This window comes from Hemitrygon akajei, chromosome 31, assembly GCF_048418815.1.
Source record: "Hemitrygon akajei chromosome 31, sHemAka1.3, whole genome shotgun sequence".
Taxonomy (NCBI): Eukaryota; Metazoa; Chordata; class Chondrichthyes; order Myliobatiformes; family Dasyatidae; genus Hemitrygon; species Hemitrygon akajei.
The window spans coordinates 37,979,301-38,002,848 of NC_133154.1; the positions used below are offsets into that span (position 1 = coordinate 37,979,301).

At 44.3% G+C, this 23,548-nt stretch overlaps 1 protein-coding gene across 5 annotated transcripts; it reads right to left on the reverse strand.

Annotated features, from left to right (window-relative positions):
- hspbp1 (HSPA (heat shock 70kDa) binding protein, cytoplasmic cochaperone 1) lies at window positions 1-22,930 on the reverse strand. 5 transcript variants are annotated; one of them, XM_073033686.1, is made up of 10 exons: window positions 22,848-22,901; window positions 20,758-20,839; window positions 19,293-19,435; window positions 17,983-18,169; window positions 13,614-13,838; window positions 10,815-10,970; window positions 10,293-10,340; window positions 4,056-4,152; window positions 3,585-3,696; window positions 1-1,474 (listed from the first exon to the last, which is right to left on the reverse strand). In XM_073033686.1, the coding sequence occupies exons 3-10, from the start codon at window positions 19,416-19,418 to the stop codon at window positions 1,400-1,402; spliced, it is 1,026 nt and encodes a 341-aa protein (XP_072889787.1). In that variant the 5' UTR covers window positions 19,419-19,435; window positions 20,758-20,839; window positions 22,848-22,901; the 3' UTR covers window positions 1-1,399. The 5 variants fall into 5 exon arrangements, with proteins under 5 accessions (XP_072889787.1, XP_072889786.1, XP_072889788.1 ...); XM_073033685.1 differs by lacking the exon at window positions 20,758-20,839 and having other exon boundaries at window positions 22,848-22,930; XM_073033687.1 differs by lacking the exons at window positions 10,293-10,340; window positions 20,758-20,839 and having other exon boundaries at window positions 22,848-22,930.
- Between the last annotated feature and the right edge of the window lie 618 nt (window positions 22,931-23,548).

Here is a 23,548-nt window from a genome sequence, read left to right on the forward strand (position 1 = left end):
TGAACGGGGTCAAATGTCACTTTAATGTTTTACAGAAACTGAATCTTCCTTGAAGCAGGAACGAGGATCTCACAAGATGACACTAGCCTGCTACAGTCTGGGGTCAATCAGAAAGTTGTGCTTTCCAGGTTCTTACGCACAACAACCACTATATACAAATGACTGCTTTGAAATGTAAAATACAGTGCACAGTATGCTGGACAACTTTTACAAACAGCAGCTCGGAAGTTCTCCAAGATATTAGAGGATGTGTGGAAAAGGCCGATACAACCAAAGATTTGTACAGCTGAAACAAGCTCAAGAGACAAGTGGCCTCTTCCTCGCATCTCTGCAGCCCTTCAGAGCTCCACAGACCCAAAGGCTGCAGGTATGAGGTTAAGTCAATCCACCAACTCTCAGTAGCACCACAGGTACCGATCTGGCAACCAGACAGTCTAATGAACGGCCCTGTTACACTCAGGCCTCTTCTCCCCTCGCATTGTCTTCAGATGTACAGGTCTTAAAATATTACAATACTTGTGCAAGATAACAGTTAAAAAACAAAAACACTTGATGCTGTTGGAACTCAGCAGTTTGTGCGTGTTGCTCGAATTTAAAAACACAGCTTATCCACACATTCCCTCCCAAGTTAATTTTCTTTTGGAGCGCTGCTGCTCCGAGCACCTCAGGCTACGGGGAAATTCACAGCAGAAGCTACAGCAGTGTCAAAGAATCTGGCAGTTCACTGCCCAGGAGTTTGTATCTTAGTTCAGAAGCATGAGATCAGCACCTCCTCTTCCTTAGAAATAAACTGTACATTCCCTGGCACGACACCAGGAATGTCAAGACAGCTAGACTGCAATGTTAATCTAGTGAGTCTGGGATTCTAAAGAAGATAGCCAATGATAATGACAAATCTCCAATTCCCTTACTGGGATTTAGTCCCAAAAAACAAAAGATGCAGAGAAAGAGATGGTGGACAGAGAAAGACAAACTGTAAACTGTGTTAGACACAGATTGCTGTGAGTATTTTTATCTTCACTAAGTGGAGAAAGCTGTACACAGGATGAACAGACAGGGTGATCGGGAAACGATGGGACTTTGAGACAGATTGCTGTGAGTATTTTTATCTTCACTAACTAGTCATTACTGACTGGAGAAAGCCGTACACAGAATAAACAGACAGGGTGACCGGGGTAACATTGGGATGTTGAGACAGTTTGAAGAAAAACGAAAAGAGTGAAATAAATATCTGTTAAACAGTCTTTTTTCCCCAGTATGTGTAATACACAAGCTGATTCACAATGCACCAGGCTTCCAAAGCTTTACAGATTGCAGTTACAGGAAGCTGTTTGAAAGGCCGGATAAATTCTTTCCAACAATGCGGTGTAAGAAACCTCTGCAAAGACATCTCCTCAGATCACCGGTCCATCCCGTTCTCTTCGGGCTGGTTGAAGCATACACGGAGAAGCTGCTCACAGAATTCCAACTCTTCCTGCAAGTCAAATTAGACAGGATTCATTGCTTTTCCTCACTGCTAGGTCACTGCCCCTTCCAGTTCCACTCTTTCTCTGAAAGACGATGGATTTCATAACACTGCAGTTCTAAATGCTGAGCAGCACAGCATCCTATCTGTTAGTGTAACACTTCATAGCAACAGTGATCGGAAGATCACAGTTCAATTCCAACTGCTGTCTGTAACTAGCCATTAAATATTGAAAGGCCTAGATACGGTGGACATGGAGAGGGTGTTTCAAATAGTGGGAGAGTCTAGGACCTGAGAGCATAGCCTCAGAATACAAGGATGTTCCTTTAAAACTGAGATGAGGGATTTCCTTAGCTAGAGGATGGTGAATCTGGGGAATTCCTCGTCACAGATGGCTATGGAAGCCAGGTCACTGGGTATACTTAAAGCGCAGGTTGATAGGCTCTTAATTAGTAAGGGTTATGGAGCGAAGGCAGGAGAATGGGATCGAGGTGGATAATAATTCAACCATGATAGATTGGTGGAGCATACTTGATGGGCCGATTGGCCTAATTCTGCTCCTATATATTATGGTTTAATGTAAGGAGTTTTTAGTTCTCCCTCATTCTAAGGACCTATGGGTTAGGGGTGGGGTTAATGAGTTGTGGGCATGTTATACTGGAGCTAGACGCATGGCAACTTTTTCAGGCTGTCCCCCAGCAGTGTTAGATATTGACACAAATAATATATTTCAGGATATGTGTTGACATACACGCGACAGATACAGCTAATCTTTAACCTCACTGTTAAATGCAACTGAAATTTCTCCCAGTCCCTTCCACCCAAGCTCTGAGGAGGAAGAGAACTGGAAATGGAGGGTATGCTTTCATTACTGACATGAATGCTTCTGATTATTACTGATGAACAGATTAAAGGCGGAGTAAAAGTACAAAAGTAGATGGCACAGTAGCATCGCGGGTGGCGGAACGCCAGCAGTCTCCAGTCGAGGTCCGGTTGCTGCCGCGTACGTACATGTTCCTGTGAATACGTGGGCTTCTCCGGGTGCTCTGCTTTACACCCACATTCCAGACAACAGGGTTACTGACTTGCAATTTATTCTTCTGGCAAAACATGGAATGGTGGTACTAATATCGAAAATAACAAAGAAATACAGCAGTCAGCACCACCCTAAAGAGAACAGGAGTACTGTGCGTTGAAAACTCCAGGACTCCCACAGGCTGGGTCCTTTCTGCGTACTCAAAGGATGGGATTTTCTCAAGGAGAATGAGAGGTGACGATAGCGGTGTACAAGCTGATAAGAGGCATGGATGGAATGGACAGCCAGAGACATTTTCCTAGGGTGGAAATAAGTAATAGGAGAGGGGCATCATTTTAAGGTGCTTGGAGGAGAGTATAGGGAGGATGTCAGAGGTAAGTTTTTTTTCCACACTGAGTGGTGATTGTGTGGAACACCCTGCCAAGGGTGTTATTAGGGACATTTAAGAGGCTCTTATATAACCACATAAATGATAGAAAAATCGAGGACTATATAAGGGGTAAGAGTTAGATTGATCTTGGAATAGGTTAAAAGGTCGGCACAATTTTATGGCCTGAAGAGTCCTGTACTGTAGAGTTCTATGTTCTAAACATCCCATACTTATTCCGGAATTTTGTCCTTTCTATGGATATATTAATAACCGATTTACTGTCCGCATCAACACGGCTGATGGCAACAGGCTTGATAAACTGATTAGAAAGGCTGGCTCTGTTATAGGAGTAGGACGGAGCCTATGGAAAATCCTGGCCATTCTGGACGACGTTTCTCACTCTCTGCGTGCCACCTTGGCTGAACAGAGGAACACTTCTGGTAACAGACTAAGACAACCGTGCTTCTCTAAGGAGCGCTATATGACGTCATTCTTACCCTCACCTTTGGGCTCAATAATGAGTCAAGCTACAGCGGGGTGGTGATGATCCCCCCTCCTGTTAGACTGTTTCAGATAACTTATTTTTATTCTTTCTTATTTCTCTTCTAATATTTGAATATCAGATCACTTGCAATGCTACTGTGACACTGTAATTTCCTTTGGGATCAATAAAGTATCTATCTATCTGACCAGTTTCAGAATTATTTATGCACCTGAAATTCTTCTTGGTCTTTCAGCATCCGTGATCTCTCGACTAAAAGATTCTCCAGGCCCAGCTCAGGTTCCTGACACTGCCTGACTCCACCAGGGAAGTTGGTCACCAGGCTGCAAGGGAAAGAGGCATACAGTAATTTGTAAACCGTTATAATCCTGTTTTACACATGGCTTTTCCTCTCACTGGGAGCAGTGCCTCAGAAATGCAGTAAGCAATGGGTTAGAGACTGAGCAAGAGAACATGTGAGAGAGAGACAGCGAGAAAGGTGGGGACATTGAGACAGAAAGGCAGATACTGAGACGTCGAGTGAGAGATGGATAATAAAAGGTGGAAGAGGGTTTTAAAAATTCAGACAGGATTGAATAATGGGGCAGTTGATGGGCTGAATGGCCCAATTCTGCTCCTGTTGTGCTACGGAATTGAAAGACAATAGTTGAGAGCCTGGAAAGGAAGGCATTTGTCCACCCACCTGCACAGTGCACCCAGAACATGCTCATGAAAGGGATCGTGCTCTGTCTGTACGAGCGACACCAGCTGCTGCACCATTCCCATTGAGCAGAGAACGTCTGTAGAAGGAATAAAGCACACTCTTTATTGATGGATTTCTGATTTTGAGGATGTCAAGGTCTTGGCTACACTTTATTGAAAAGCCTTTATTTTCCAGCTGGACTCACTCCATTTTCTCACGGGAACTGCCTCTCTGTCACCTGGACTGCAGGGAGTAGGGTATCTAGGTAGAGTGTGTGTTCCTCACCCCTCCTTGTCCTGAACACAAGCTGCAGTACAGTTCCACACAAACCAAGCTCACAATTGAACACATGACCCCAGTCCAAGTGTTGGCAGGCTATTCTAAAATTACAAACCACAAGATGTGGATCAAGAACCCCATGGGAATTTCCATTAGAGGAGGGGGAGGGGTGTTTGAGAGGTCAAGCCAAGCCTAGTTTAATCCTTTCTCTCAATAATTCAAAGACTGTGAGGTCCTACATTTTGGCAGGAATAATCCAAATAGAACATACAGGGTAAATGGTAGGGCATTGAGGAATGCAGTGGAACAGAGAGATCTAGGAATAACAGTGCATAGTTCCCTGAAGGTGGAGTCTCATGTAGATAGGGTGGTGAAGAAGGCTTTTGGAACGCTGGCCTTTATAAATCAGAGCATTGAGTACAGAAGTTGGGATGTAATGTTAAAATTGTACAAGGCATTGGTAAGGCCAAATTTGGAATATTGTGTACAGTTCTGGTCACCGAATTATAGGAAAGATATCAATAAATTAGAGAGAGTGCAGAGACGATTTACTAGGATGTTACCTGGGTTTCAGCACTTAAGTTACAGAGAAAGGTTGAACAAGTTAGGTCTCTATTCATTGGAGCGTAGAAGGTTGAGGGGGGATTTGATCGAGGTATTTAAAATGTTGAGAGGGATAGATAGAGTTGACGTGAATAGGCTGTTTCCATTGAGAGTAGGGGAGATTCAAACGAGAGGACATGATTTGAGAGTTAGGGGGCAAAAGTTTAAGGGAAACACAAGGGGGTATTTCTTTACTCAGAGAGTGATAGCTGTGTGGAATGAGCTTCCTGTAGAAGTAGTAGAGGCCAGTTCAGTTGTGTCATTTAAGGTAAAATTGGATAGGTATATGGACAGGAAAGGAGTGGAGGGTTATGGGCTGAGTGCGGGTAGGTGGGACTAGGTGAGATTAAGAGTTCGGCACGGACTAGGAGGGCCGAGATGGCCTGTTTCCGTGCTGTGATTGTTATATGGTTATATGGACTCGTTGGTTTATTATTGTCACATGTACCAAGATACAGTGAAAAGCTGTTGTTTGCACGCGATCCAACATGCATTCATTAGTACATCGAGGAAAACCTATGCAGAATAGTAAACACAAAGAATACTGCTGATGCTGTCAAAACAACACATACAAACAAGCTGGATGAACTCAGCAGGTCGGGCAGCATCCGTTGAAATGAGTAGTCCTGATGAAGGGTCTCGGCCCAAAACGTTGACTGCTCATTTCAACGGATGCTGCCCGACCTGCTGAGTTCATCTATGCAGAATAGTGTTACAGATACAAAGTGCAGTGTATGAGTCCATCTTTATCAGAGCTCTGTACAGGAGTGTTATACAGGCAGAATATCTTGTCCATGGTTATATTGCATATCCACAGATGAATAAAAGACATTCAATATCCATCTCAGTTCTTCCAGCAATCCTCCAAATTTTGGAGTGAGTTCAGTCTTTCTTCAGATCCTAACGTCACGTTGAGACTGCCCCTGCAGTCTAGATCTAGATCTATCCTAAACTTCTTTTGGTGAAGGTATTCCCAGACAGCCCAGAATCAGAATTATTATCACTGACATAGGTTGGGAAATCTGTTGTTTTAAAGTGCAAGGCATGAAAATTAAAGTTACAGTAAGTACATATAAAACAAATAGTGCAAAACTGAGGGAATGTTTATGGACTGTTCACAAATCTGATGGTGTTGGGGAAGAAGCTGTTATTAAAACATTGAGTGCAGGTCGTCAGGCTCCTGTACCTTCTCCCTGATGGGAGTAATGAGAAGAGGGTTTGTCCTGGTTGGCAAGGATCCTCGATGGATGTTGTCATCTTGAGGCACCGTCTTCTTAAAACGATCTTGACAGTGGGGAGGTTAGTGCCAATGATGTATCTGGTTTGAGTTTAAAACTTTCTACAGCTTGTTGCGATTCTGTGTATTGGAGCCTCCACGCCTGACAGTGATGCAATCAGTAATATTGCTCTCCACGGTACATCTGTTTTTGATGACATACCAAACCTCCTCAAACTCCTAATGGAGTATAGCCACTAGTGTGCCTTTGTGATTGCATCAACACACCGGGCCCAGGATTCACCCTGGGATGTTGACACAGGAAGACAAAACTGCTCACCTTTTCCACTGCTAACCCCTCAAAGAAGACTGGTGCGTGTTCTCCTGACTTTCCTTTCCTGAAGTCCACTATCAATTCTTCAGTCTTACTGATTTTGAGTGCAAAGTTATCGCTGTGACACCACTCAACCAGCTGATCTATCTCACTCCTGTACGCCTCCTCATCACCATTTGAGATTCTGCCAAAAACAGTTGTGTCATCAGCAGATTTATAGATGGCAGTTGAGCTATGCCTAGCCATATGGTCACGACTGCAGAGAGCATAGAGCAGTTGGCTAAGCATACATCCTCGAGGTGAGCCAGTGTTAATTGTCAGCAAGAATGAGATGTTATTTCCAATCTGTATTTGAGCTCCCGATGAGGAAGACGAGGATCCATTTGCAGAGGGAGGCACAGAGGCTGAGGTTTTAAAGTTTATTGATTAGTACTCAGGGGATGATGGTGTTGAATACTGAGCTGTAATCAATAAACACTGCTGTTGGCTAGGTGCTCCAAGGCTGAGTAGAGAGTCAATGAGTCCTGCAGACCTATTGTGGCAGTAGATAAATTGCAGCAGGTTCAAGTCTTTGCTCAGAAGGGGGTTAATTCTAGCCATGAGCACTTTATCACAGTAGAATTGTTGATAGTCATTGAGCCAGCTCACTTTGCTCTCCTTGGGCACTGATACGATTGATCCCCTACTGAAGCAGTTGATAAGTTTCAGAATTTGTCTCCAGCAACAAATTTCTACAACAGGGTGCAACTTGGAGGGGAACCTGCAGATGGCAGCATCCCCTTGCATCTGAAACCTTAGATTGTTTGGGTTGCAGAGATTATGGGTTTGGGAGGTCTCGTTAGCAGTGACCCAAGCAAGTAACTGAAAGTCAAAGTAAATGTTACCATGTACTACCTTGAGATCCATTTTCTATTGAGGTATCCATTGAGGTATTTACAAGAAAACATAACAATAGGATTGACAAAAACTATACATAAAGACTGAAACAGCGAATGGTGCATTTAAATAAATAACTAATATTGAGAACAGGATTGACAAGTCCTTGAGAGTGAGTCTGTAAGTTACGAGATCAGCTGAACCTGGAGGTGTGGGACCTCAGGCCCCTGTCCCTCCTCTCTGATGGTAGTGGTGAGAAAAAAGCACGGTGGTGCTTCTAGATGTTAGATGCTGCTTTCTTGTGACAACACTGCATGGTGGGGAGGGCTTTGCCTGTGAAGGACTCTGTTGTTTCGATCACTTCGGTAGACCTTCCCGTTCCTGGACATTGGTGTTTCCATACAGGCTGTGATACAACATACAACTTTAGTGCACATTGTGGGATGATACATGGAGTAGATGCAGTGGTGGAGTAAGAGGGCATTCTGTGTCGAGATTTTCAGGTGTTGTTTCAGTACAGTGGAAATTATTTCATCAGACTTCAAAGGATCAGTGAGGCATTTTAGGATTCAGATTTATTTATCACACGTCCATCAAAACATAACAGTGAAATGCTTTGTTTGCGTTACAGCCAACACAGAAAAGCATGTACAGGGTGCAGCCTTCAAGTGCGGCCATACAATCTGCACCAACGTAGCGTGCCCACTTTGTACAGCAGAACAATAGCAAAGCAAGCCCCTCTTCCTCAGTCATACACACACGTCCACACAGACAAGCCTCCAGCAGACATCAGGTTTTCAACTTCCCCAAGGCTTCGGCCATTTGCCCTCGACCTCCAGACTCACCGACTTCAGTCTTCGACTTTTAGGGCTTCAGTCTTCAGTACTGATCCCAATAGTTGCCAAAGACAGGACCCCAAAATCCAGAACTCAAACTCTGGGCATGTTGATGATGGGACCCCTACACTTGTAGCCACAATACTTATGCAGTTAATTCATTTGAGTCTCTTGTCATGTGGGGAACTTGGCAACTGTAATGCCGTTGAATATCTCTCTTGCTTAGCATTTTTTTGGTGCAAATGTGGGTCTTGCTGTATGCAACTATGCCCTTCTTCACTTGCTGAAGAAACACAAATGAAACTAAACATCAGTTATAACTGCAATGGAGAAAAGCAGTAAAAGAGAGGAGTAACTCACACACAAAATGTTGGAGAAACTCAGCAGATCAGGCAGAATCTTGGGAGAGAAATCATGGAGAGATGGCAGTGTGCTCTGACGCAGTGGCCTCTCCAGGGCCAACTAGAGGTATTTTTGCCTTTTTAAAAAATATGTTTTTTTACAATTGCATGACAATGCTGGACTTAGTGGGACCATGTTGCTGCCTGCTGCAGAAAGGCATCAGAATTGGTGTGTGAAGGAAGTCTGCAGTCTAACAGCGATTGCAAGACCCTGTTGGTCATTGTTAATGTAAAATGCTGCAAGTCTGGTTCACTGGTGAGACTGAAGGTAGGGAGATTGTAGTGAGAAGAAGGCCTCATGCCACGAGTTTGCCTGTTGCAGCAGTCCACGACGGGAGATGCCAGAGTGATTTGGCACTGCACCCACGCTGGCCCCTCCCGGCAGTGCTGTCCTCCAGCGTTCGCTCGGCGTGAGAACAAGCTGGATTGCACGTTTGCAGAGTGCTGAGAACTGCTTGTGCTTGCCGATAACACTCATGCACCATCAATTGACAGGACATGTCACTCAGGGACTTGTGGCTGTATGTTTACTGCTATGTTGGCACCCTGACACCCAGAGGAACCCTGTTTCATCTGGCTGATCCACGGGTATTCACGTATGGTTGAATGATAATTAACCTTGAACTTGAATCAGCTGTTTCCAACATGACCCCCCCCCCCACTGGAATGGAAAGCAAGGCGGAAGGAGCCGGAGTAAGTTCCAGAGACAATAACCAGTCTTGTAGGAATCAGCCGCAGAGGAATAACTAACTTCATCAAATCACATCCAGGGTTGAAGGAAGTTCATGGGGAATACTCCAATCCACGCAGAGCAATTCGACTGCAAAGTGGGGAGGCCAGCACATCGCCTTACAGTGCCAGTTGTAAGACTGGGGTTCGCTTCTCGCTGCTGTCTGTGAGGAGTTTGTACATTCTCCCCGTGAGAAAGACGTGTGGGTTAGGGTTAGTAAGCTGTGGGCACGCTACGTTGGCGTCAGAAGTGTGGAGATATTTGCAGGCTGCTCAGCCCAACATTCACTGATTTGATTAACACAAACGATACAAGTCACTATATGTTTCGATGTATATGTCTTTCATGTTTGTTTTTTGTCTTGGATGTGATTCTGGAGCCTGTGATTTGCTGTTTGGAGATCATTTGGGTGTTCCAGTGTTCTGCAGTCTCTGAGAGAATTCCGGGAGGCAGAGGCAGCGTGCGGGAACCTCACTGTGAGCAGACTGCAGGATGGGTGGAAGCCGATGTTTGACTCCATTTCGCCAATTAAAGCAACAAGGGAGACTGAAACATCGAGGCAAAAGCGGAAGGGGATTGCCGGCTGCCAGCCTTTTGATCGCTCTGCTACTGGAGAGGGGAGAGCCTGCCACTGTGCCTGGAGAACGCGTTTTAGATACGGAGTCTTATAGATTTCTATATTCTGTGTTTTTCACCCAATCTTTCTGAGTGGGGGGGGGGGGGGGTGGCTGTGAGTTTGGGGGTTGATGTGCCTGTTCAGTTTGTTGTTTTTTGTGTGGCGAGTGGGGTTGATCCCTTCCTTTTCTTGGTTTCATGGTCACCTGGAGAAGGAGAATTTCAGAGTTGTATATTTTGATAACAAATGAACCCTTGAACATGGAACAAATAAGGGCAGGATCAAAGTAAGGTAAAAGGCAGCCTCCCCACCCCAGCCCATGATAGAACAGCCTGCCAATACTTACTGGCAATATTCAGCTGGTGTGGAACTGCATCCGTGCACGGGACACCACCTTTAGCAGGGAGGAGAATAAAACAGGAGAAGGAAAAACGTTAAAACCCCAGCACGGTAGTGTAGCAGCTAGCATAATGCCTTACAGCACCAGCAATCAGGGTGTGTTTGTTTCCCCTGTGACTGTGTGGGTTTCCTCCCACACCCCACACAGGGTTAATGAGTTACAGGCACGTTGCAAGCACGGCAACACTTGCGGGCTGCCTCCTGCACATCCCCGGACCGTGTTGGTCACTGACACACTCACTGCATTTCACTGTATGCTGCAACGTACGTGTGATAAATAAAGCTCATCTTAATCTTAATCATAGCACACTGGTACCGGCAAGAAAATGTCGCTGCGAACCCGTCAAACCCAATCCTCTCCTTCCATCTCCCACGCCAACCAGCACACTTGCCTTGCTTATCCTTTTCCCTAATGCAGCGGCTGAATACGAGAGCTTTGTTCATTGTGGATTTGATGGCAGTTTCTCACCTTTGTGCTCGGGGCTGTTGATGAGCAGGTTCTGCAGCAGGAACGCGGCCTTCACCTTCAGCTTCTCAACATTACTCTGCATGGCCCTCATCAGTACCGAGAAACCGTCGTGGTCAACAAACTCCCGCAGGCCAGCCTCCTGCTCACGCACCAGACCTGAAGGACACATGGTCAAATTTCCAAATGCAGCAAACATGCGATCTACTGTTCAGATACCTGCACCCATTCCCAGAGATGAAACAGGAAACTGCCTGATTAGGGAGCATGTCTTACAAGGAAAGGTTGAGTGAAAGGTTCCCTTTGGAGTAATGAAGGATACAGCAGGAGGTACAGAAGCCTTAGGTCCCACACCACCTAGTTCAGAAACAGTTAGTTCCCTACAACCATCTGGCTCCTGAACCAGTGTGGATAACTCCACTCATCTTAACTCTGAACTGATCCCACAGTCTATGGACTCACTTTCAAGGACTCTTCAACTCATATCCTCAATGTTATTTATTATTTATCACCATTATTATTATTATTATTATAATATTTGACTGATTGTCTTCTTTTGCACATTGTGTGTAGTTTTTCATTGATTTTATTCTATTTCTTTTCTCTAGTGTGAGTGCCCACAAGAAGATGAATCTCATAGTGACATATATGTACATTACTTTGACAGATTTTGATAGAATGCCTTTTTCTCAGGGCAGCAATGGTTAATGTCAGAGGGCATCCATTTAAGGTGTGTGGAGAAAAGTTTGGGGACATGTCAAGGGCAGGTTTCTGTTTACTCAGACAGTGCTGGGTGCCTGAAAAACACTGCTGGGGGTGGTCGTAGAAGGTGATATAACAGACATTTAGGTAGACACATGGATGGTAAAATGGAAGGTTATGGGCTGTGTAGGAGGGAAGGGTTAGATCGATTCTGGAGGTCGGCACTACATTGTGAGGTGCTGCCATCCCTTCAATAATTTTAGAGCTACAGCACTTGTTTTCAATCCCATTAACAAAGAAAATAGATAATTCTCTTTCTAGCTCCTCATAATTTGATGCACCTCTTCTACTCCAAAGAAACTCAGGATTTACAATTCTTTCCTCCAGAAGTTAAGCAGTGTCATGCTCACCACCCAGACTGAACTGTTCACACATCAGGCTTTGACCAGGAGCAAGGTCCCCGTCAGCAGCTTCAGCCTCAAGCTTGGTTGTTTTATCCTTGGGTTTTTGCTGTTGAGGGACCCTATTTCAAAACCCATCCATTCTGCTTGCCCCTCAATGCCTCTTCTAAGACTAGGGAACTTATTCCAGAGATTGGGACCTTCTCTTCTACATCATAGGTGCCACACCAATAATTGTCTTAAGATACCCTCAACCAATATATTGTCTTTTCAGCTGGTACCCTTCCCCCATCCCCACCTCTTCACCTTTCCTTTCTAATCCTGAAGTTGGCCCTTGCTTGTGGGATTTTGGAGGGTAATGAATCTAAGATTGTGAAAACACTTCTCATTGGAGAATCAGAGGTGGAGAGGGTCAGCAATTCCTCCGTGCTATAATCTTTGAGGACCTCTCCTGGACCCAGCATAAGTGCAATTACAGCAGTGCCTTCAATCCCTTAGCAGTTTGCGGAGATTCTGAATGACACCTAAAACTCTGGTGCTTGGAAATACCAATGCCATTCAACAGAATATCCTACAAAAAAACAGTGGATACATCCCAGTCCATCACAGGTAAAGCCCTCCCAACCACCCAGCACATCTACATGAAACACTGTCGCAGGAAAGCAGCATCCATCAGGAAGAAGGTACAGGAGCCTCAGGACTCACCCCACCAGGTTCAGGAACAGTTATTACCCTTCAATCATCAAGCTCTTGAACCAAAGGTTTACTCAACTTCTTTTGCCCCATCACTGAAATGATCCCATAACCAATGGACTCACTTTCAAGGACTCTTCATCTCATTTCTTAACATTTATTGCTTAATTATTTATATTATTATTATTTCTTTCTTTTTGTATCTGCACAGTTTGTTGTCTTCTGCACTCTGGTCACAAGACATGGCAAATAATGATGCTGATGGTAAATTGAATGGGAGACAGGATTAAGGGGCTGAACGGCCTACTCTAACAGTAACGCAAGAGATTCTGCAGATGCTGGAAACCTACAGCAACACATAAAATGCTGGAAGAACTAGGCAGGCCAAGCAGTATCTATAGAGGGAAATAACCAATCAACATTTCGGGCTGAGACCCTTCATCAGGAATGCAAAGACGATAGAATATAAAGGCAGTGGGTGACGGAGGAGTAGTACAAGCTGGCAGGTGATGGGTAATGCCAATTGAGGGGGAAGGTGGATGGGTGGGAGAGGGGTAATAAAGAGAGAGGTGAGAGGTGATAGGTGGTAAATTGGATGGCTGAAGAAGGAATCTGAAAGGAGAGTGGACCATGGAAGGAAGGGAAGGAGGAGGGTGATGATAGGCTGCTGAAGAGACAAGAGGGGGTAAGAGGGGAGCCAGAATGGGGAATGGAAAAGAAGGGGGGGGAAGAAAAATTACTGGAAGTTAGAGAAATCAATGTTCATACCATCAGGTCAGAGGCTATCAGACAGAATACAAGGTGTTGTTCTTCCAACCTGGGGGAGGCATGTTGCCTCATTCTGGCAGTAGGGGAGGCTGTGGTGCAACATACAGTAACTCTATCCATAGGCAAACCAAGAAAACGGTTTTCTTTATCACTTACTTGCATAAGCTGGTCTCCCTCCCTATCTACAGCACTCACCCCCCCCCCCCCTCAGAATCTCATTGAGAACAGCAGCACTTACATGATATGGCAAAGAGGGCCTTGATTCGAACCATGTCATTGTTGTCGCTATTGAGAAGATCCAGGAGTTTGGGCATTGTGCCCAGGTTCAGCACGTGCTCCTGCACAAAGGGGTTGTTTTGGCTGCACGTCCCAATGAGGTGCGCTGTTCGCCATCGTAGCTCAGGGTCCGGACATTCCAGAAAACTGCTCACCACCAGCTGCATGCCAGCCAGCTTACAGAAGTCTAAACAAAGCAAAATGTTAACATAATATCCAAACAGCTGAGGTAAAAAAGGTCTTTGAAAAGCACAGCTTCCCTTTTGCACACCAAGGGACAATTGCTTCACTAACTTCAAAGTATCACCAGTTGTTAGATTGTCATTTCTATTGAACCACCTCTATTGTGACTGGTGATTGATCTTGCATGTAAGGAATCGAAACAAATACAGTTTACCATACGTATAAAAATGGCATTTCACAGTTCACAGCAGTGTGCTGACAGAATCACAGTCAGAATCAGGTTTAATATCACTGGTATATATATGTTATAAAATTGTTGTTTTGTGGAAGCAGTACATTGCATAATGAAAAAAGCTATAAATTACATATAGTGATGATCAATAAACCAATAGTTTGGAATCAAATGACCTTGTCTGGTGTCTCAGAGCTGGGTGTGTTGCACTCATTTTCTACAACCTGTCTCACACCCCTCCTGTGGTGCTCAACCCTCACTATTCCCAACATCCTTTGCTCCTGCCAGATTTATAAACTTGCTCTCTGCTCCGCGTTAACAAATTCTGCAAAAAAAGTCTTAGGCACTCTAGCTATATACACAGTTGCAAGAAAAAGTTTGTGAACCCTTTGCACCTACCTGGTTTTCTGCATTAATTGCTCACAAAATGTGGTCATCTTCATCTACATCACAATAATAGACAATTGCTGCAGTGAGTGTCCTGCAAAGATCACACCAAGAGCACAAGGTGCAATGCTGAAGGTGGTGAAAAAGAACCCAGGGGTAACAGCAAAAGACTTGCTGAAATCTTTAGAACCTGCTAAATCTCTGTTCGTGTGTCCACTATGAGAAAAACACTGAACAAGAATGGTGTTCATGGAAGGACACCAAGGAGGAAACCATTACTTTCCAAAAAAAGCATTGCTGCACATCTGAAGTTTGCAAAAGACCATCTGGATGTTCCACAATACTTCTGGGACAATGGTCTGTGGACAGATGAGACAAAAGCTGAACTTCTTGGCAGAAATGCACATCTCTATGTTTGGAGGAAAAAGGGCACTGCACACCAACACCAAAACCTCATCCCAACTGTGCAGCAAGGTAGAAGGTGCTTCATGGTTTTGGGCTGCTTTGCTTGCAATTGTTGAAGGAACAATGAATTCAAAATTGTATCAAGACATTTTACAGGAGAATGTCAGGATAGCAGTTCATCACCTGAAGCATAATAGAAAGCTTCAAGATTCAAAGATTCAAAAACGTTATTGTCATTCTAACCGTACATCAGCTCTGCAGGGCAGAATGAGACAGTGTTTCCCAGGAGCAGTGCAATCATAACATAACAAACACAACACTAAATAGTAAAACACAACAGCCACATGTCGGTTAAAAACAAGTTATAAGTGTCCAGTGCAAGTTAAAAGTGTCCAAAGCAGAGTCAGGTAGAGCAGGTAGAATGAAGTTGAATGATGCATCAAGACAATAATCCAAAAATCAACAACAGAATAGTTTAAAAAGAAAATTAGTATTTTGGAATGGCAAGTCAGAATTCAGACCTTAACCCAATTGAAATGCTGTGGCATGACCTGAAGAGGGATCTTCATACAAAGGTATCCCAGAAATATTGATGAACTGAAACAGTTCGTATGGAGGAATGGTCTAAAATTCCTCCTTGCTGTTGTGCAGTAGCTCTGTGAAACTTTTGGTGGTTATTGCTGCTTTTTCCAGCCTGGACTGTGAATGATTAAACAATGTGTTCAATAAAGACATGAAAAGTACAATTGTTTGTGTGTTATTAGCTTAGGCAGAATGTATTTATCTATTATTGTGATTTAGATGAAGATCAGACCACATTTTATGAGTAATGAATGAAGAAAACCAAGTATTTGCCAAGGTTTCACAAACTTTTTCTTGCAATTGTACATTGAAACATACAGACTTTTGCACATTCTGTACATATGAAAAAATAAATAAAGTAGTACTTAAAAAAGAGAGCAAAAAAGAGAAAAATATATACCAAAGTAGTGTTCATTGTCCATTTGGAAATCTGATGGCGGAGGGGAAGAAGCTTTTCCTGAAACATTGAGTATGTGTCTCCAGGCTTCTGTACCTCCTTCTCAATGACAGCAATCAGAAAGGGGCATGACCTGGGTGATAGGGGTGATGAAGGATGCTGCCTTTTTGAGGCACCGCCTTTTGAAGATGTCCTCGATGCTGGGGAGGCTAGTGTCCTGCAGCTTTCTCTGATACGTGCAGTGGCCCCTCCATACCAGAGCAGTGATGCAACCAGTTAAATACTCTTCATGGTACATCAAGACACACCAAGTCTCCTCAGACTCCTACTGAAATACAGCCACTGTTGTGCCTTCTTTGTAATTGCATGATAGGCTCCAATCTGTTCCCCTAGTGCACAAGTACAACCAAGTGGACCACATCCTTGTTGGGTTTGGAGGCCTGTGTGCCCTGTTGGCTGGAGTCAAGGCTTCTGCCTTGGCTCTTGGTCAGGTCACCCATGCCAAACAGGTCAAAGGGCAGAGGCCACACTGAGAGTGGTCCACCAGTCCTCCAGGTTTGGGGGCTCAACTCAAGGCTAACTACCCTAACTGGAAAAGCAAAACTGTTACAGAAACAGCAATGAAGAATTCTTCTACATCTGAGTGTGGTAGTATTCCTGAATCTCCACTTGCATGACTGACAATAGTGAAAATCAAGAGGAAACTACTTACGTGATGAAGGAAGCACAGAATACAGCCGTAGATGGAGAAGCTTCATTGCTGCCCTAAGCACCAGTGGTGTAAAGGACAGTGAATAAGTATTGAGGATTGAGTGAGTTTCAGAGTCCAGTTTATTGGTGACGACAAAAGCACAAATCACGCTAAGGAACTTGCCTTATTAGATCCTGGGCCTCTGAGGCAATAGGGGGAGAAACTCAGCCCATATCGGACTTTGCATAGTAGTGTAGTAATTAGCATAAGGCTTTACAGTGCCAGCGACCCGGGTTCAATTCCTGCTGCTGTCTGTAAGGAGTTTGTACGCTCTCCTTGTGACTGTGCGCATTTCCTCTGGTTTCCTCCCACATTTCAAAGAAGTACTATGGGTTAGTGAGTAGCTGGAATGCTATGTTGGCACCAGAAATATGGCGACACTTGTGGGATGCCTAGCACATGCTCAGACTAGGATAGTTGTTGACACATTTCAATGTTTGTGAATGTTATCTGTCACTGATTACCCCATGCCTGACACTGCCTGGGTTTTGTTGGTGGACTCACTTCAGAACAGATGGGAATCCCCAATGCTTGCTCAAGTAACAACACTAAAACAGACAGCTTCTTGTGCACAAACTGCTTGACAGCAACTACAATTCAAAGCCTCTTCGCCAAATTCCAAATGTGTCCCGAAGCGGTGACAATGCAACTTTTAAAATTGGAACTTATAAACATGGGACATGACTCTCCTCATTACTTACATCAGCAAGCAGGTTCAGGAGCCTGAAGACCCACACTCAACACTTCTTCCCCTCCATGAACACCACCTCACCATTCATCTTTTGCACTTTTTTATATCATAACATAGTAATTATCTTTTTGCACTGTACTGCTATGAAACATATTTCAAGATACGTCAGTGATAATAAATCTGATTCTGATTATGAAGAGCCACACTCAAGATTCTAGGAACAGCATTTCCAAGTTCAAGTTTACTGTCATCTGACTGTAAATATATACAACCAAATGAAACATTCCTCTGGACCACAGTGCACCCACAAAACGTACAACACACACGTAAACCAAAATATTACCACCCATTATTAAAAGATAATTGAAAATGCATGCAGTGTGCTGCACAGGGTAAACAGTAAAGAGCTCACTGTCTAGTGACGAGATCTCGGTGGTGGCTGGGTATTCATTAGTCTCAGAGCCCAAAGGAAAAAGCTGTAACCCAGTCTGACAGTCCCAGTGCTGATGCTTCTGTACCCCCTTCCTGATGACCGACGGTCAAAGAGATTGTGGGATCCCCTCTACCATCAGATTTCAGAACAGCCCATGAACCCAACCTCGCCATTCCTCTTCTGAACTTTTTATTTTTTTAACGTAGCTTTTTTAAAAAATATTGTGCTGCTGTAAAACAAATATAAATGATTCCGATTCTGAAGCCTCACCTCCCGCATTGTCGAGGTTTTCACACAAGTCAGCCAATGTATCAAGTGCATTCCAGCGCCTTTCGTCATCACCACCATCATCTTCAGGCATTTCTTTCAGGATTTCGAGACAATCTTTGAGTTGTTTAATCTCATCCAAGTGTCCGTTAAATACATCCGATAGCGCATCCTGCAGCCACTGTCTGCGCTGAGGGAACATGGAGAAAGAAACTTTCAATAAACTGCAGGAACTCACCCATGAAATGGATCAGTAAATATCCTGTATTGTTACGACAGCAATGGGGTTTAAATAACACACAGTTAATAAAGCAGGTCAAAAGCAAGGTACATAATCCACAGATTCTTTACTCCAGTCCAGACAGTCAGCAAATTTTAGGTAATGAAAAGACTACAAATATTGGAAACTGAAGTCTAAAAAAAGGTCTGTCAACATTTGGAAAGTTGATTTAAATAGTCAGTGATTCATGAAAATCGAGGTTCAAGATATCAAGATTGAAGTTTACTTATCACATTGTCAGGTGGTGGGGTGGAGATACATCTCTACCAAAGGTGAAAGGTGCTCCTTCCCTCCTTCCACTAATCTGCAGGTTACCCTTGGGCAAGGTGTACCACAAGTATTGATTGTTCGATTGCTGAAGTTATTTTGATAATGGCTGGTGTCACCTGACTTAAAAAGACACTGTCCAGAAGGCAGCAATGGCAAACCGATTCTGTGAACTCACTTTAAAGGACTCTGCAACTCTTATTCTCAGTGTTGTATATTTTTGTATTTACACAATTTGTCTTCTTTTGCATATTCGGTTGTTTGTCAGTCTTTATATATAGTTTTTCATAAATTCTATTGCATTCCTTTATTTTCCTGTAAACCTTCAAGAAAATACAGAATTATCAGGGGTGTAGATAGAGTAAATGCCAAGCAGACTTTTTCTACTGAGGTTGGGTGAGAGTACAACTAGAGGTTAAGAGTGAAAGGTGAGAAGTTTAAGGGGAACATGAGGGGAAATTTCTTCACTCAAGAGGGTGGTGAGAGAGTGGTATGGGCTGCTAGTGCAAGTAGTGGATACGATTTCGATTTCAACGACTAAGAGAAGTCTAGATAGCTACACGGATGGGAGGGGCACAGAGGGCTACAGTCTGAGTGGAGGTTGGTGGGACTGAGCAATTTAAATGGTTCAGCATTGATTAGATGGGCTGAAGGGCTTTGTTCTGTGCTGTTGTTTTCTTTTACTCCAAAATGAATCTCAGGGTAGGATATAGAGATATGTATGTACTTTGATGAAAAATGTATTTTGACATTGAGTCATACTTGCCTCTTCTGGCATGGGTTGCAGTTCAGGAGCTGTGTCACCCACTGACCCTGCCTCCACAGCAAGTCTCAGCAGACCCTGCAAATTATTTGGATGCTGCCTGTTTCTCTCAGATCCACCTTCAGCCATTTTAAAGAAATTTCAATCTGGAATAAGCAGATAAAGAAAAAGCCTTTTATACAGTGAACAGTAAGTGAAACCAACAGAATTCAATCAAACTTCTGTCATTGAGACCCAGAAGTTGAGACCTGGCTGTCAGAGCCCCAGGTATGTGAATCTCTGTGAATTTGCTAGGGAAGTCGAAGGTCCAATGCTTGCAAGTCCATGAGTTCACTGGAGGCTGGAGGCCAGACTGGGGTTAGAGGATTGTATATGTGCGTGAGATGGTAGATGGGATGAATGGGCTTGTCTTGCTGTTCTTTTGTTGCTTGTTGTGCTCTGTGTTGTTCTGCCGAGTCACATTGCTACCAGAATATGTAGTTACACTTGCCTCCAGCACACCCTTGGGTGTGTTGTTAATGCAAACGATGCATTTCACTGGACATGTTATGTTTCAAAGTACATGTAACAAACAAAAAACATTGTGCTCAGTTCTGGTCGCCTCACTACAGGAAGGATGTGGAAGCCATAGAAAGGGTGCAGAGGAGATTTACAAGAATGTTGCCTGGATTGGGGAGCATGCCTTATGAGAATAGGTTGAGTGAGATTGGCCTTTTCTTCTTGGAGCGACGGAGGATGAGAGGTGACCTGATAGAGGTGTATAAGATAATGAGAGGCATTGATTGTGTGGATAGTCAGAGATTTTTTCCCCAGGACTGAAATGGCTAGCACGAGGGGGGCACAGTTTTAAGGTGCCTGGAAGTAGGTACAGAGGAGATGTCAGGGGCAAATTTTTTTACACAGAGAGTGGTGAGTGAGTGGAAGGGGCTGTCAGCGACGGTGGTGGAAGCGGATACGATAGGGTCCTGGACAGGTACATGGAGCTTAGAAAAATGAGGGCTAGGTAATCTCTAAGGTAAGGACATGTTCAGCACAGCTTTGTGGGCCGAAGGGTCTGTTTTGTGCTTTTTTGCAACATCTCGGCCCGAAACGTTGACTGCTCATTTCAATGGATGCTGCCCGACCTGCTGAATTCATCCAGCTTGTTTGTACGTCTGTATTGTGCTGTAGGTTTTCTATGTTTCTATAACAGCAAAACAAGCTCCTTTTCTAACCCTCCTACCTACCCATCCCCTCACATACACAGAATCCCTGTCTCCTACTCCTGGACAGGCTGCCTCTGAGCCTCCAGGCCTTGGCCCCCAACTCCCAGACATCAGGCCTCTAACCTGGCCTGTACTTGCAGGTATTAGGCCTCTGACCTGTGGATAATGTGACCCAGGGGCTTTGATCTTTACCTCCGGACTCTCTGACATCTCCAGAATTCAACGTTCAACACTGCCCTTTTGGTATCAACCCAAGGACTCACCAATGACAGGTATGAATTTAGGGATAGATGATGAAAGTTTCTATTTCAGTTAGGCAATAATGCCGCGTATTCACACACCGGCCTGACAGGAGAAAAAAGACTGGATCAAAATCTTCAGGTATCAGGAAGGAAAATAAAATTTAACAGATGACATAACCTCAAATATATACTTCAAATTCGGTCTGGGTAGCCTCCAACCTGATGGCATAAACACTGATTTCTCCTTCTGATAAATTATTCTTCCTTCCGCCTTCTTTCTTCTTCTATTGGCCATTGTGGCCTCTTCTCACCTGCCAATCACCTCCCCATGGGGCCCCACCTTCTTCCCTTTTCCCCCATGGTCCATTTTCCTCTCCTATCAAATACCTTCTTCTCCAGCCCTCTACCTCTCCCACCCACCTGGGTTCACCTAGCACCATCTAGATATCCTCCTTTCTCTCCCACCTTCTTACCCTGGCATCTTCCCCCAGTCCTTTCCACTCCTGATGAATGGTCTCCGCCTAAAACATCGACTGTTTATTTATTTCCATAGATTTTGCCTGACCTGCAGAGTTCCTCCAGCATTTTGTGTGTTGCTCTCAATATAATGGAAGATTTTAAGATCGTCTCAAGTATAAACAAACAGTAGGATGACTTGGGTGAGTCAGAATTATATTGGCACTCAGTGGAGACTCCTTCGTGTTCATCTACAAAAACAGCTTAGTTTCTACCTTTGATGCCTCTCGTTTTCCCTTTCAGGGTGGATGGCGTTCTGTTGAAGACCCTGACCTGGGGTTACACTCAAGACTTCGGTTCTCTGCTGTGGTGGGACCCGCTCTTGGGTCTCATGACTGGCTGCTTTTCGATATCCTAAGAATGCAGCCTAGAAGACGAGCGTACCTTCGAGGTTCCAAGGTTTCATGGCCTGGTGGATGGGCTGATTGTAAGCCGGTGCCACCGAATGAAACGTCGCAGGAGAAAAATGGAACATCAGGAACAGCGACTCTGCTGTCAGAGACTCCGTACTTGGCAAGTCGCGCTCTCTCACATGTTGGTGGAGGAGAGACGGACGCCGATTCTCCGGGCAGGGAATTTGGGGGGGTGAGGGGAGGAGGCAACAAAACAGATTTTTAATACTGTAAATCTGTGAGTTGTTCTGTTACGTCTCCGCTCTCACTGTGAAAGGGGACACCTGTTTTCCCCTTTATTTCCCTATATGTTGAATTATCAGGTGAGCAATTCGTCATGGTCTTTATTGGGGGCTTTGCTATTGCATGCTTGGGGGGTGGAGGGTGTTGATCCTTTCTTGCTGAATTGGGTGGGGGTGGAGGAGAATCGTTGCTTTGCTGCTGCTTGTGAGTGTGAGGGGAAGCAGGGGGCTTTGGGGTTCTAACTTTTTAACTGTCATATTCTCTGGGGCTCTTTTCTGCTTTCTGGATGTCTGTGAAGAACAAGAATCTCAGGATGTATGTTGCATACATTTCTCTGATATTAAAACTATATACGAAAACTCATTATTACCTCCCTAAGGTGCTGGTAGCTAAATTCTCAATTCTAATGATTAGGTGATTGACACTGAGCTGCTGTCTAACAGACCCAAGCTTTTCCAATAGCAGCCTGAATCATCCTATCCAGGGCAACAAGCAAAATGCTGGATGAACTCAGATCAGACAGAATCAATGGAGGAAAATGGACAGTTAATGTTTAGACCAGGGGTTCCTAACCTGAGGTCCGCAATTGGAGGTTCTATGGCATAAAAAAAGGTTGGAAACTCCTGGTCCAGACCCTTCACATGAACTATCTAAGGCCAACAATAGCCACATCCCACGAATAAAAGACAATAAAAAAGTGACTGTCTTACTGCCAATGTTCCTGACTTATTTCGACGACACGTTGATCAGGGGAGTGCATACAAACTGCAAAACTAACCCACACTAGTTTCAAACTGAAAGCCACTGACCAAGCATCCCTCACTGAGCCGTGTGATCGATACCAGTGGGGCTGATGGATGGATAAGCGCCCACCCAGCGGAGCCGATTCTCCAAATCCTTCACCCACCCCTATCCTCTTCCACAAACCACCCTCCCGGTCTCCCCTCACCTAGATCCTACCTTCTCCACCTTTCCAGATTCTTCCAGCGCTCTTAACTCATGGTCGCCACCATTTTCCCGGAAGTTGCGGAACAAATCATTTGTGACGCCTATTAACCGGAAATGACATAATTGCGGGGCACTCGTGCATCCCTATCGTTTGACCCGAAATTGGAAAGTAGTCTGCTCTTTCTTCCAAAGACCAAAAGTGATACTTGAATAGTATGACCCATGCCCTTTATAGCGCATTAAGTACTTCTGAGATGCAATCTCTATTGTTATGTAAGCATAACAGGAATTTTGTGAAATAACGGTGGTGGAGGCGGATACGATAGGGTCGTTTAAGAGGCTTTTAGATGGTACATGCAGCTTAGTAAAATGGAGGGCTATAGGTAAGCCTAGTAATTTCTGAGGTAGGGACATGTTCGGCACAACTTTGTGGGCCGAAGGGCCTGTATTGCGCTGTAGGGTTTCTATGTTTCTATTATGGACCCTTGGTATTCAGTCCCGCAACTCGGCAGTTAGATATCCAAAGGGTGACAACCTGCTTTCTATAGGACGTTTAGAATTTGAACTCTTCCCCCAGGAATCCCCCCCCCCGTCCCAAAAAAAATCACAGAGGATATAAACAATATTATTGCTCTTGCTGTAACGATACCATTCTAAAAAAAAAGTGACGCTATCACCATAACTGATGCAATTATTCTCAATTCGCTGCATTT